The sequence below is a fragment of the Loxodonta africana genome, unplaced genomic scaffold, assembly GCF_030014295.1.
Source record: "Loxodonta africana isolate mLoxAfr1 unplaced genomic scaffold, mLoxAfr1.hap2 scaffold_170, whole genome shotgun sequence".
NCBI classification, from domain to species: Eukaryota; Metazoa; Chordata; class Mammalia; order Proboscidea; family Elephantidae; genus Loxodonta; species Loxodonta africana.
Window position 1 is genome coordinate 215,916 of NW_026974918.1, and position 14,263 is coordinate 230,178.

Consider the following 14,263-nt stretch of genomic DNA (forward strand, 5'->3'; position numbering starts at 1 on the left):
AGGAGGGTGTTCATTCCTTAGCAGATGGTTAGACTTATGTGTTTCGGTGAACATATGTACCCATTTCTACTGGGTATGTATCTAGAAGTAGAATTGCTGGGTCATAGAATATATGGATGTTCACAGCTTTAGTAGATATGGCCAAAGCATTTTTAAAGTGGTTGTACCAAATTACACTTTCACTAGCAGTAGATTAGAATTCCAGTTGCTCCGTGTTCTACGAAATAGTTGGTATTTCCATTTTTTTTTTTATTTTAGCCATTCCGGTGTGCAGGGTTAGGATCACATTGTGAGTTTTTATTAGAATTCCTCTGATAACTGATGTAGTCCCTTTCCATATGTATGTTGGCCATACAGAAATCTTTTATAGAGCGTTCAAGTATTGTCTTTCTATTGAATTCTCTTTTTTTTTCTTTATGAATCATCCTTTGTATATTCTAGAACCAAGTTTGTAGTAGGATGTATGTATTGCAAATAACTTCTGGTTCCACATGAATTCTCCCTTGTAGCTTGTCATGAACTTTCAAATTAAAAAGCATGCCTTTTACAAAAACAGGCAAATGTATAGAGACGAAAGTTTATAGGGGTTCCCAGGGGCAGGAGGGAGGGAATAAAGAGGTGCTATTGCATTTTTTTTTTTTTTGCATATTTTTTTTTTTTATTGCATATGGAAACTGAGTTTCTGTTTACAGTGATGGAAAAATCACACAGATTAAGGGTAGGGTTGCACAGCCGATTAATATAATTCCTGTCAATAATGTGTACACCTGTACAACTCGTTCACTTGGCAAAGGTTGTGTGTTATATTTACATCAACAACAAAAATGTGTAGCTGCTGAGGCAAAATGATAGTACTGAATTGATGAGATGTATTTTTTACTCTTCTCTATGTTCTCATTTGTTTTTATAAGAAGTTACTGTTAAAATCAAAGATAATAAAACGTTTGCATGATGAAAGTGGATAGCAATGTCTATTCCACTCATTGTGTCCCTCTGAAGTTTAAATGAGGAACTACATGCCACTAGCAGACGCCCAGCCTTACTTAGCACTCAGGAAATATTCATTTCTCCTACCCCTCTGGCTCACAGTCTTCTCCCCTTCTTTATTTGCTCTTTTCTGTTTCCAACTGGTTGCATGTGACCACCAGGCTTCCTGACTCCATCATTCTGCTTTCCATACCAATGTTATTGTAACCTTGGGATCTTGGGCAGTGGTGAAAGTTACTCACTGTCCCTGCCATTAGGAAGGGGACAAGGCAGTGCAGGTGGGAGGGGCAGTGGGGAAATTCGGCCTAGAGAAAGGACAGACCACCTTCCAGGAACCACACTGACCTTCAGAGAGCTTTGTTGGCTGAGGTTCACCCGGCCAGCTTGTAGGCGTCAGGGTGCCCTAGGGCTCGGTGTTTAGTCCTCTCTCTCTATTGCCACCCTTTGTCTGGAATGCCTCAGTGTGTCCACAGCCATCGGTCTGTAGCTGAGGTCGTGAGATTTACACCTTCAGCCATTTCAACTCCTCCTGGGTCCAGACTTATACTCAAATAGAAGCTTAAATCTCTGTATCGGCCTCTTCATGTATAAAATGTGCATTATAATGGTACATTCCTCATAGGGCTATCATACAGAACAAATATCTTAGGAAAGGAGAAGCCCTTACAAGAATCCTGGCACCAGTGCATGTACTCAGTAAGTGTTAGCTGTTAGTATTATTACCTGACATCTCCATGTGGATATCTAACAGCTATTCCATGTTATCAAGGCCACGAAACAATTTGGTCCCAACTCCATTCCACACTTATAAATGAATTTCCCAAGGCTTCAGTGATGGGAGTCTGTGTGTTTTTCCACACAACGGACATGGTTACGAAAGGTTGGCCAGGGCTTTCATAATAAAAATAATAAGCTGGTCCAAATTTCATATGAGTGGCCATTGAGACAAGCTACAATCAACTAATGCGAAAAAAAAAAATAGAAGCACTCTCAACTGCTCATGCTAGTATTCTCAGTCCAGAATATCTGGTGAGGGCACTATTATGGACTGAATTGTATAACCCCAAAAGGCATATTGAAATCTTAACCACCGTACCCGTAAATGTGACCTGATTTGGATATAGGGGATTTTAAAATTATATTAATGAGGCCATACCAGTGTAGGGTGGGTCCTAAACCTAGTCCCTTCTGAGTTATAAAAACAGCAGAATAGACACAGCCACACTCAGTGGGAGAGGAAGACAGACAACGGAGCAGATGCATCTACAAGACCAGGAACACAAAGGGTGACTGGAAGCTGCTAGAAGCTGGAGTAGACATGAGCCGTGCCCTGAATTCAGGCAGGTAGCCTCCTGAACTGCGAGAGAATAAATTTTTATTCTCTAAAACCACCCAACTGTGTTATTTTTTTTTTTTTTTCTTACGGCAGCACTAGGTAACTAACACACATACCTGTGCTTATAAATCCAGCCCAGTGTAAAATAGTGCTCTCCCCTCCGTGGTCTAGCCCACCTGGATCCCGCTGTTTCCCTGTCAGTGTCCTCTGCTTTCACTGAGAGCTATGACAGAGTTGTCTTGATGCCGCTGCAGAGACATTCACTTTATTTTTTACTTTGTATTTATGATTAACTAATATTAATTCTAATATTTTCTATGGTTTTTAAATTTTTCTGTGGAGACATTCCTATAATCTATGAATAATAAGAGTTATACGTTTTTCTTTTTGTACTCCCGTGTTAAATATTTAATAGAAATAATGAGAGAAAGCATCCTTATTTTATTGCTAATTAATATTAAAGAGAATGTCCCATATTTCACCAAGAACTATCATGCGAGTTGTAGTTTTCCACATTCGGGAACTCCTTTTCTGTTCCATGTTTGCTCAGAGTTCTTATGTCTCAGTGTGGTTGGATTTTATCACTGCCTTTTCACCGTCTCTTGAGGTGAACCTATGTCTTTTCTTCCTTAACCTACACATGTGGTGAATTAAATTATTAAACCTTTAATGTTCACTCAAGCTTGCATCCTTTAAATAAACCCCTTTGATCATGGCGTATTACATGCTTTATACCTTGCTGGATTTCTTTGCCAGCATTTTATGTAGGTTTTTGCATCTCAGTTGCTTAGTGTGCTTGTCCTGTAACTCTTCTTATACCTTCCTTTTCTAATTTGGTATCAATATTAAAGTGGCCTTAGGGAACAAGTTGGGAAGCATCTCATAGTTTTCTCTTCTTTATTGACTGTGTACAAGATTGAAATGATCTGTTTTTTGCGTGTTTGCTGGAACCTGCCTAAAAGTGATCTACCAAACCCAAAACCGGTTGGCCATCGAGTTGATTCCATCTTTGTAGGGAGATCTTGAACTACTGACCCATTTTGTGTAGTGATTAAAGGCCCCTTCTGATGCTACTTTACTTAGACAAATTTCCACTGCATGTTTTAGGCTTTTAGGATTTCATCTTTAAATATCATGTGGTTATCACTGTTTTCCACCTGATCCAGGTCAATTAATCCCAGATTTTCCATTTTCCTGAAGTGAGAGTGTGTATCTACTCCTGGTACCAATTCCCTTATCTAAGACTTATTTGCAAAGAAAGATACAACCCAGCCTCCTTGAGTCCATAATGTGAGGTTACAGTCTCATATTATGTGATTTTTTTGTAGTTGTTTTTTTGTTTTGTTATTTTTTTCTTTTACGTATTCTGTAATTGTTTTTTTTTCCTTAAATTTTTTTATTTACTTTTTTTTTCTTTTTTCATTTCACACCTATCTAGCAGTTTTAAGAAACCTGGTGGAGTAGTGGCTAAAAGCTACAGCTGGTAGCTAAAAGGTTGGCAGTTCAAGTCCACCGGGCGCTCCTTGGAAACCCTATAGGGCAGTTCTACTCCCGCCCTTTATGGTTCCTATGAGTTGGAATGGATTAGATGACAACAAGTTATTGGTTCTCGTGGTTTTAAGGTTGTGCATTTCAGGTTCAGGTCTATAATCTAGCTGAGAACCGACTTCGGGTTCAGTGCGGTGAGGTGCCCAGTTGCATCTGTGCATCAAGAGAAGGCGCCTCAAGAACTAGGGGAGGGGGCAGCAGGGATGCTCAGAGAGGAGCACCTGGGGGAGGGGCGAGGTCCCGGGCAGCCCTGCCACAAGCTGGCGGGGAGCAGGAAAGAGCTGGCTTCAGGAGCCTTTTGTGACAGTCCCAGCCCACCCAGCCCCACCTGGACCTCAGACCCACCAGTCTGGCAGGTCCCAACAGAACTAGGGGAAGCATAAGGCCATAGAGGGCAAGACCCAGGGTACACACTTGAGCCTGATCACAGCGCATATGATGGGATAGGAGGGCAGAGGAGGCATATGAGGACTTGGGTCCAGACAGTGGACACAGAAGGGTGGGAACTTGTGGTTAGCGTGAGGATCCGAATGTGGAGGCCTTCTTGATGCACTTCCCGGAGGAGAAGGTGAAGCCACAGAAGCCACACTGCCTGGCACCCACCCCATCCCCCTCAGAGGGCCCCAGACTGGACTCACCGCCTGCGCTGCCCTAGGAGAGCTCCCCAAGTGTGGTACTCTTAGTTTGAGGAGCAAGAGGAATTTATTTCCTCTGCTCTTATTATGGGTGTGAGCGGACTCTTGTCTGCACAGACTAAAGACGAATTATCAAAATGAGCTCCAGACTCCAGATTTGACTTAGATATCATACATTAAAACAGAGAAATACAACTTTAGCAATAAGTGCCTGCCTGGAGCCCAAGTTGCATTAAAAAAAAAAAAAAAACCTGAACAAGATCCCAGAGGGAGTGAATGATAAGAGGCTCCTTCTTTTGCCACCCTCCTGTGGTCCCAAGCTTTCTCTTTTCCTACCTCAAGACTGTATCAACTGCTCTGAAAATTTAGAATAAAGATCCCAGGAATATCACTGCTCCCACCCCGTGAGGATTTCCCCAGTGCTGGGTTAGACTAAGACAGAATCCTCCTGAGGCTTCCGGGGCCTGTGTACTGGTTCAGAGCCAGTTCATTTTTTCTGCAATTGGGCATGACCCCAGGACATGACCCTGAGAGCGCTGACACTTGCAGAAGCCAATGACCCTTTCACTGAGTTTCTCTCTGTCTTGGTCTCAGGATCAGTCAGGACAGCTTGTCACCTCAGGAGGGTTTCTGTTGAAGGACACCTAAGCAGCACTATGGCTTTGTCCTTCACACCCTGCAAACCTGCCTCCTCTGAGCGGGGTGAGAAGCTACAGAAACACTGAAATCTTTGAAACTAGCAGAAGCCACAGCCCATGGTACTGGGAGAAAAATGGGAGGGAGAGAGGTGAAAAGGTATAAAGGCCCAGCTGTGAAGGTGACCAGCGGCCAGGATGTCCTGAAGCCGCAAAGCTGACCGAAGCTGAATGGCCTCAAACCTGCTGCTCCTGAGCCCATCTTTTCTTTCAATGGAAAAAGCCTTTCCCTGCTCTTATGCGACTGGGCTGGAAGGGCCTTTGACGTATAACATGAAGCAGCCTCCAGATCCTGTTGGGGCAAGTGATGGTCAAGGAGGCTCTGCCCAATCCCACCCTGCCCTTCCCACTTGTCAGAGGACCAGGAATTTCAGTCTTCCAGCTCCTGGGCTGATCTAGTGACTTGTAACAGGATTTCACTGGACCTCCAAACTTTGAAAGATGGGAAATACTGCCTGGGTCCTGGTCTCATTACAGAACTTACATACAGGATAAGAAGAGGAGTTGGGAATTGACACCGGACATCTTAGCAAAGGTTTCTGTTTGTTTAGGAGGGAAGAGGTAAAAAAGAAGGCAGTGTCTACTACGTCCTTTGCCATGTGTGTCAGGAAATCCTCACGAAGAGCCTCTCAGGTAAGGAGTGATGGGAAATGCCTTGGTTTACTCTTAAACTTTGCCCTTGAGGCATTTTCTTTATGGAGGCATGTAAAATGTTGTGCATTCAAGGAAACACTCTAATTCTTATGTAGACTTTGTTTGTTGACAAGGATTTATTGCCATAGCAAGGGTTCTGGAAATGGGTTTAATATGCTGTGGGATTGCTTTTGAAAGTTTGGAAAAGGCAGCGGCCCACATTCTATGAAATCGAAATACCAGACCTACTGTGTCAGGTGTTAGAAGAGGGAATAAAAGCCTCCAATATGTGGGCATGTCTGAGTTAGTCTTCTATAAGACCATTTCTTGGAGGTCCTGAAGGACACCCATTTCACTAAAAGAATAAGGAATGTAGAGCTGAGGGGAGTACCAGCAACATGGAGCTTACCAATATGTACCTTTGCAGGGGGTCCCTGGACGCCGCAAACAGTTAAGTGTTCTATACTAGCTGAAAGTTTGGTGGTTTGAACCTACTCAAAAGCACCTCAGAAGACAGTCCTGACGATCTGCTTTTAAAGGATCACAGCCTTGAAAACCCTATTGAACACTTCTACTATGCCCACATGGGGTGGTCATGAGTCAGAAAGGACTCGATGACAGCTAACAAGAACAATTCTCTATAGGCTCAGGTTTTAGTGGAGGCTGGGCAGCCTAGTAGCAATGTAAATCATGGTATCCCAGCTGAACAGAGGCCAGGTGGGAGTACTTAACTGTCAGAAACAAGTTGTGTGTAGATTACCATAAAGGTCAGTAGCTCAGAGTATTAGTTATCCATTGGTGCATAACAAATCCCCAAACTTATCAGGTGTGAGATAAATGGAAAAATATTAAACCCATTCTGATGAATTTGGAACTAGACAAAAATTTTGCTATCACTCAACATAGTTTTTAGGTGAAGGAATAAACTAGAAAATTTAAATAACTAGTACAAGTATTAAAAGATATTTAAAATAATGATGATATAATTACATACCTGCATAAAAGACAAATGCATCAAAATCAATGGTTTCTCTCCAGTATAGAATAAGGGTCTAAAATTGGCAAGGGTGGGAAGGGCAGACCGTTCTCTTTCCCCTACTACTTGACTGTACCACACTGTGTCCAAAAGTGTAAAATATTTAGCAAAACATTGTTTTAACCAGAGCAGCAAAGGACCTCTATGAGAGAAGACAATGTATTAAAGTACATAAAATGAAACCTGAATATATGCAAAAATATGCCATATTTTCAAATGGAACGTCTTGTCAATTAAATGGAGGTCCCTAAAACTAATATATAAGTGGAATGCATTTCTAGCCGGAATATTAAGATAGTTGTTTTGAACTGTATACAGTAATCATATGCTACAAATAGTACAGTAGATAACAAAGAATATTCCTGTTGTTACGAGACTTGGAGACGATTTTTGACTCAAAGCGATCCCATCTGACTGCCCCATAGGGTTTTCTAGGTCGTAATCATTACGGGAGCAGAACACCAGGTCTTTCTCCCTTGGAGCCACCTGGTGGGTCCGACCTGCCAAACTTTCTTTGGATTAGCAGTTGAGCACTTAATCGCTGCAAAACCAGGGCGGTTTTACCAAAGTAAAACATGAAAAAGCAGGATAGTAACAGGTGTCTATCTCTTCGGGTAACAGAACAAATTGATATTATATAGCATAGAAGCTGACAAGTAGACCAATGAAACAGAAAATCTGTTAAGAAGTCACAATAACTTACAAAGGTCGTATTTCAAGAAAATTATATTTATTTAATAAATGGTGCTGACTCAAGTGATTGTTCTGGGGGTCAAACTTGCAAAAATGTGATACACAAATGATAGATTTGGAAAATCATGTGAAATGGAGAGGACAAGGCTTAATAACAATTTCCATTTTACACAGAAGGATAAAAGTTAAGCACTTGAACAATGAGCAGTGAATTCAAACAGTTCATTCAGAGCAAATCCACATGCCCAGTAAACATAGCCCAAGTTAAGAAAATATCAAACTGCCAGTGAAACTGGCAGAATTGGAAAATCAGCACCACCTATGGCTGGCTGGGCTGTGGAGAGAAGGATACCCTGAGAGGTGGCTGGAGAGGTGCATTATGGCAGCCTCTAGGGGAGAGACATGGCCGTGGCTCTGTACTTTTAACATTCTTTGAATTGGAAATCTCACTCTGTGGAGTCTATTCCACAGAAACAAATCCTATATTATAGAAAGGATAGTTATTATTAATATGACCAAACTTTGTCCATTGATGGTGGAATGATAGAGAACTTATGGTAAAGCTACATCATCAATAAAACAGGGAGTCCTTAGAATGAAAAAGAGTTGTAGTAGTTGAGTGGGAGAAATCTCTATGAAGTATTATGGAAGTATTACTGAAACAATCAAGGTGCAGAGAAGTGTATATAAAATGAGCACATCTGGGTTAAACAATATCAATTGTTTGAATATGCTTGAATACCTGTTGATGTTTATGTGTGTGTATAAATGAGAAGATGAGGATACATGTATGTCTGTGTGTGCTTGTTTAAGCAAGGATAGGAGAGACGACTTACTACATTGTTAACCTGAATTACCTTGGATTCACTTGTGGGAAAGAACAGGAGGAGGAGAATTAGAACATGCAGGAAGAGTGGACTTAAAAAGCATGGATGATAATGCTTCCGTATTAGTAGTGTTATGTATGGACGAATAAATCTGTCTTAAGCAGAGAAAGCCAGAATATTCCTTAGAAGTAAGGATGGCTTTGGACATCTTATCAAGAGGGAGCAGTCCCTGGAAAAGGACATCATGCTTGGTAAAGCAGAGGTCCAGGGAAAAAGAGGAAGACCCTCAATGAGATTGATACAGTGGCTACAACAGTGTGCTTAAATATAGCAACGATTATTAGGATTGCAATGACGGGGCCGAGTTTTGTTCTGTGGTGCCTAGGGTCACCGTGGGTCAGAACTGACTTGATAGCTTCTAACAACAACATGTAGAAGTCCAGATAAAGTGTACTGAGTTGATACCATCTATTTAAATTATTCATGTAAATTAAAGACCCCAAAATATAGTGTTAGTGCCATATCTAATGACTTACAGAGAATCAAGGTAGCATGTCAAGTGAAAGAAGGGGCGAGAGCAATGTGGGTAGAGTGAGACGAAGTCTCCATAACAGCAAACATCCCAGCAGATGTACTTGTGTACCTGTGACTGTGTATATGTGTCCCCGCAGAGAGGTGTGGGGAAGGATACACATGTGTCTATTAACATTGGATACCTTGGGGGAGTGGGAGCAAATTACATATGAGGGTGGGACCCTGATGGAACTTTTTTGTCATACAAATCTGTAATCTTGCAAATGTAATAAAAAACAATTTCAGAACTTTGGAAATTGATAAACATCATAGATACATGTATATTTTAATGTGTTTCATTAGATATTTTAAATAGGTGAAAATTTTCTATAATGACAGACAAAAGATTTTAATCACTGGAAGGAGAGCACACCACAGACAGTAATAATGAGATCCAGTGCATTTCTTCTTGTTCTTGGAACCAATGAGCTCTTCTGGTCTCTATAACTGGAAATGACCAAAAATAATTTTGGGAACTCAGTAGAATTAACCCCCAAACACGTCTTGCAAGCACATGTCTACAGCTAAATGTAGAAGGCTGGACACCATGTGCGATTCGCTAGGTAACTCATGACGCTCCAGAAAATTCTCTTTCCTGGATGTGCTGGTACCACCTCCTCCCTGCCTTGACCCACTGTATAACCCACCTTTGTGCATTCGAGGCCCTTTGAGGTCTGAGCCTAGAGCATAAAAGAGGACATCAACTGGGAAGATAGCTTTTAAGAAGAAAGACGTTGATCAAAAGATTTCAGAAAGCAGCACCTCCCCAGCCAGCCTCTCCCCAGCCTGGGAATGCCAGCCCCTCCCACCCTGATACCTCTGAGAATCTCTGATTTTTTGTTTTGGATCCTTAGGAGACTGCAGGATTTACCTGGCCTGAACACCTTGGCTCTTCTCTGCCTGTGGCCCTCTCCCTCACAGGAGCTGTCTCTGTCACTCTGAGGCATACACACAGGACAGCCTGTGGATGGAGGTGCCCATCCTAGAGGCCCTGCCCTCCTTTCCTCTGCCCTCTGTGGTCTCATCTCCCAGAGAGATGGATGCATCCCTGTCATGTCCAGGGCTTCCCCACACCTAGCATTTGATGTTGTGACTGAGACTTGGTCTTTTTTGTCCACTGTTGAGTCTGGGCCTGAATTTGCCTCTTCCATCCATACCTCTGGTCAAATGTGTTCTCGCTGTTCTCCCCAGGTTCAGAAGCCTCTCCTCTCTTTTGCTTCTTTCACCTCAGAGGGCCTTTTTCTTCCAGTTCTTTGACCTTGGGACAGGTCAGATTTCACCACAGGGGGGAAAAAAAAAAATTAACAAGATTTATTGACGTGTCAAGAACCAGAATGCATAGCTTTATTTAAAGGAGAAGAAAAAGTTCCAAAGCTCTACCTCTTACCCGAGGACATACTCTACAAGAAATACCCTACAAGCGCTGGATCAACTCTTATCCAGAAATGGTTAACACCCAGGGGGATTTTTCTACACCATCTCCCAGTTACATTCCCCTAATGAGGCAACAACAATGCATCCTAATCAGAACCCCAAATTCACCCTAGGAGACCAGAAGACATGGCTGGGGTGAATTCATTTTCCTTCACCGGGCCCTCCTCTCCTCCTGCCAAGCCCTACCTCTTTCTCTGCCTGTATGCTGCTGGGAAGGGACCCAGAGTCCTTGGTTTAGGGCTTTATGCCCACTGCTCACCTGCAGGCAGGTTTCCTGACACCCTGCCATCTCTCTGATTCCTTCTCCTCCAAAGAACTCAGTGATACCCCCTTCACCATCACACCTCAACAGGGTCCCCCTTAGCCTCCCAAGTCCCACTGAAATCCCATTTCCCTTTCCCTACTTATGCTGTGCTCATCCCTAGGGTCCCAAGATCTCACCATCAAGATGAGGCCTGTCCTGTCCTCTCCTGGGCCAGGGGAGCCTCTGAGGGGACCTGGTATCTGTGGTCAGCTATCTGGGGCTTCTTCCATCCAGATCCCCCTCAGGGCTGGAGCTCTTTGTGCCCTTGGGGTGGAAGGCTGGTGGTCAGAGGGGAAGGAGGGTAGGATCTTCCAGGGGAGCTGGGTTAAACGAACCTGAATGGAGGTCTCTCCTGAAGGGCCCGTGTTTCCAGCCCAAAGGCCCTGCTCCTCCTAGTCCCAGGGTGCTAGCAGGTCTTTAGGCGCTTCCCCCTCTGGCCTTGGTGCTGTGCCTTCTGCGGCCTGGCCTGCCTCTGCAGCCTGTCCAGCTGGTGCCTCAGCCTCTTCAGTTCTTCTCTCTGCTTCTCCAGCTGCTCCTCCAGGCGCCTGCAGACCGCTCTCTTCTCCCTCACCTCCCTCTTCTTGGAGGCCATCAGGTAACGCCTGGCCAGCTGGTGGCAGCGTTGGGGCCTGCGCTGGACTGAGCTTGGCAGCCGCCTCTCCAGCAGCTCTTCAAAGAAGACCCCGCAACTGAAGCCCTGGCTCACAGCATGCGCCGCGTGCGCAACCAGGGCCTCCCGGGACTCGAACACGTGACAGCAGGCCACGCAGCGGAAGCCGTGCTCACGGGTCACCAGCCACTCCGGGGTGGCTGCGCAGGGTCTCTCCCCATGCTCCTCCTCTTGGTCGGTGGGCTCCTGGGTATAGGTCTGGGGCTCCTCCTGCCAGGGCTCCAGGTTGCTGACCAGGGACTCAGTGTTGGCCAGTCTGGGGGCAGAGCCGATGGTGCTCTCCTCAGAGAGCTCGGCCTCAAAGACCTGGGGCATCTTGCCCACGGGTGCAAAGGAGGTTTTGGTCTGCCAGGCGACCGCCACCCCCTTGACTGTGTGCACCTGGGTGAAATGTGCACACCTGACCCATCCCTTCTCTGAAGTAGCCCCGTAGCTAGAGGAGTGAGAGGTCTGCTTGGTGGAAGATGAAGGAAAAGAGCTCTCGGATTGTTTTGGAATCTTCCTGTGCCTGGAGCTTTGACTTTTTGTTTGGGATGTTGTTGACTCTTGGGCATTTTCCTCTTGGATAGAGACCTCTGAGAATAGAGAGTAGATTTAGTTGAGCTTTCAGAGTCCTTATTCTCACCTGTGACCCCAAAGCTTTGGTCATAGGGACCCCTGGAGGCCTCTCCATCACCACATCCTCCACCTCTGCAGACCCCATGGTTTCTTTCTTCTTCCCCAGAGACCCACCACCCTTTGGGGGCACTGCTGTGGAAGACAAAGTCTCCATTGTAAAGTGGCACTGTTTATGGTAGTTCATTTTTTAAGAAGTTATTTTTCTTTAATTCCACATTTATTGAATTCCAATGAATTTTTTCCTTTGGAACTTAGAAATGACCTCATTCCCCTATAACTTCATAATAAATGTGTGACGTCATTGAAAGAAGTTTTCTATAAGGGTGATTTTCTTAGTAAATTTGGGGTGTAAGCACTCAAACGAGAGCAATGCTCACCTCTTTTCAACCTCTTTTACTGAAAGGCTATTTTACGGAGAAGTTATACTTAAGAGAAGAATGCGTATATTTAGTTAAGACTCTTACATGTATACCTCTTTCTTGTACCCTTCTTAACCAAGCTACAGTAGGGGATTAAAATTGCTTTTCTCAGAATAGAAGCCCTTGTCCTTACTAGAGAAACTCCTTCAGCGTGAAGCAGGAAGAGATGTCCGTATCTGAGAACCTGATGCCAGAAACCTCAGATAGCCAGCACACAACCACCTTGACTGGTTGTGTCTGGGTGGGTTGCCTATGTCAACCTAAAGGTCTGTGTATGTTTGTGAATATGTGGGAAGGACTGTAGACTTCAGGATCCAGAAAGAGATAGAGCTAGGTCGTGTGTGTTGGATGGAGGGAAAGCTCCAGAGACAAGATCCAGAGACGGAACCTGCCAGCAGTGTGTTAGAGGGATACAGAGACCAAGGAGAGAGCAGAAAGCAGGGCTCAGCCACTGAAAGGCAGAATGGGGCAGCAACAGAAAAGACAAAGGGGGTACACTAGTTGGAGAAAGGATGGAGAACTGGGAATGATAGCAGAAACTGAGGTTAGCTATAGTTGGAATTTGAAAATTCTTTCTTGCTAGGCTTTGAAAACATCATGCTGATTGAAGAAAGTTAGTCACAAAAAGACAACTACTGTATGATCTTACTTATATGAAATAAGCAAATTTATAGAAACCGAAGATTATTGGGGGTTGCCAGCTGTGACAGGGAGGCGGGAAGGGCCTGAAATCTTTCACTGTCTCATCTCATGCTCTCATTCTTAATCTCTTTATACTCTCTATACTTTTTCTTTTTAAATTTATAACATTTCTATTACTTAATCATCATATATCTTGAGTTTTAAATACAAAAAAAAAAATTCAAAAAAAGAGAAATGAGTAAGAGAAGGCGCCACTGTGCAATACTTTGTGTCAGCTGGGCATCAGGGAACCAGAGTGACAGAATGCACTTCTTCTTTGCGCAAAGCTTGAGCAGAGTCATGGCAGCTACAATCACCATGTCATATAGACACTCCAGTAAAAGGTCTGGTTAACTAGAACTTTGGAAATTGGGTGAGGGGGTAGAAAGGAATGCATAGCAGAGAAACTGAAGATATATGTATATATGTATATATATGTGAATTAAAATAACTTCGTGTAGCTAGTAATTGGCAATGGTAATTCATCGTGGATTTCTGAGGAGAAGATCCAGGTAATGATACCTGACTTCGAGAAAGTTTGCTTTGGCATTATTGTGCACAGAACACCCAAGGAAGAAATACAGCTCCTCAATGGGAGCTGATGCACTGCTTCAGCAAATCTTAGGATATAAAGTTAGAAGAAAAGCATCATCTCCTGAAGGTCATAAAAGTTGTTTATGAGTCTATACTAGATTTTCTTTTCTTTTTTTTATTGTGCTTTAAGTGAAAAGTTACAATCCAAGTCAGTTTCTCATACAAAAACTTATCTACATTGTTATATGACCCTAGTTGCTCTCACTACTATGTGACAGCACACTCCTTCTCTCCACCTGTGTTCCCTGTGTCCATTCAACCAGCTCCTGTTCTCCTCTGCCTTCTCATCTTTACTCCAGATAGGAGCTGCCCATATAGTCTCATGTGTCTACTTAAGCTAAGAATCACACTCCTCACCAGTATCATTTTAGGTCCTATAGTCTAATCTTTGTCTGAAGAGTTGGTTTCAAGAATGGGTTTTAGTTTTGGCTGACAGACAGTCTGGGGGTCATGACCTCTGGGGTACCTCCATCTCAGACCATTATGTCTGGTCTTTTTACTGGAATTTGAGGTCTGCATCCCACTTTTCTCCTGCTTCATCAGGGATTCTCTGCCATGTTCCCTTTCAGTGCAGTTATTG

At 43.6% G+C, this 14,263-nt stretch overlaps 1 protein-coding gene across 3 annotated transcripts in view; it reads right to left on the reverse strand.

Moving 5' to 3' along the window:
- Positions 1-7,948: 7,948 nt before the first annotated feature.
- The window catches only part of LOC135229234 (protein FAM170B-like), a 188,693-nt gene continuing 182,378 nt past the window's right edge, over positions 7,949-14,263 (reverse strand). For 2 of the 3 annotated variants that reach the window (XM_064278941.1, XM_064278942.1), the window contains one exon: positions 7,949-11,946. In XM_064278941.1, the coding sequence (XP_064135011.1) occupies positions 11,108-11,946 (839 nt within the window). In that variant the 3' untranslated portion in view covers positions 7,949-11,107. The remainder of the gene's footprint in view (positions 11,947-14,263) is intronic. The other variant, XR_010320015.1, reaches the window with a different exon arrangement.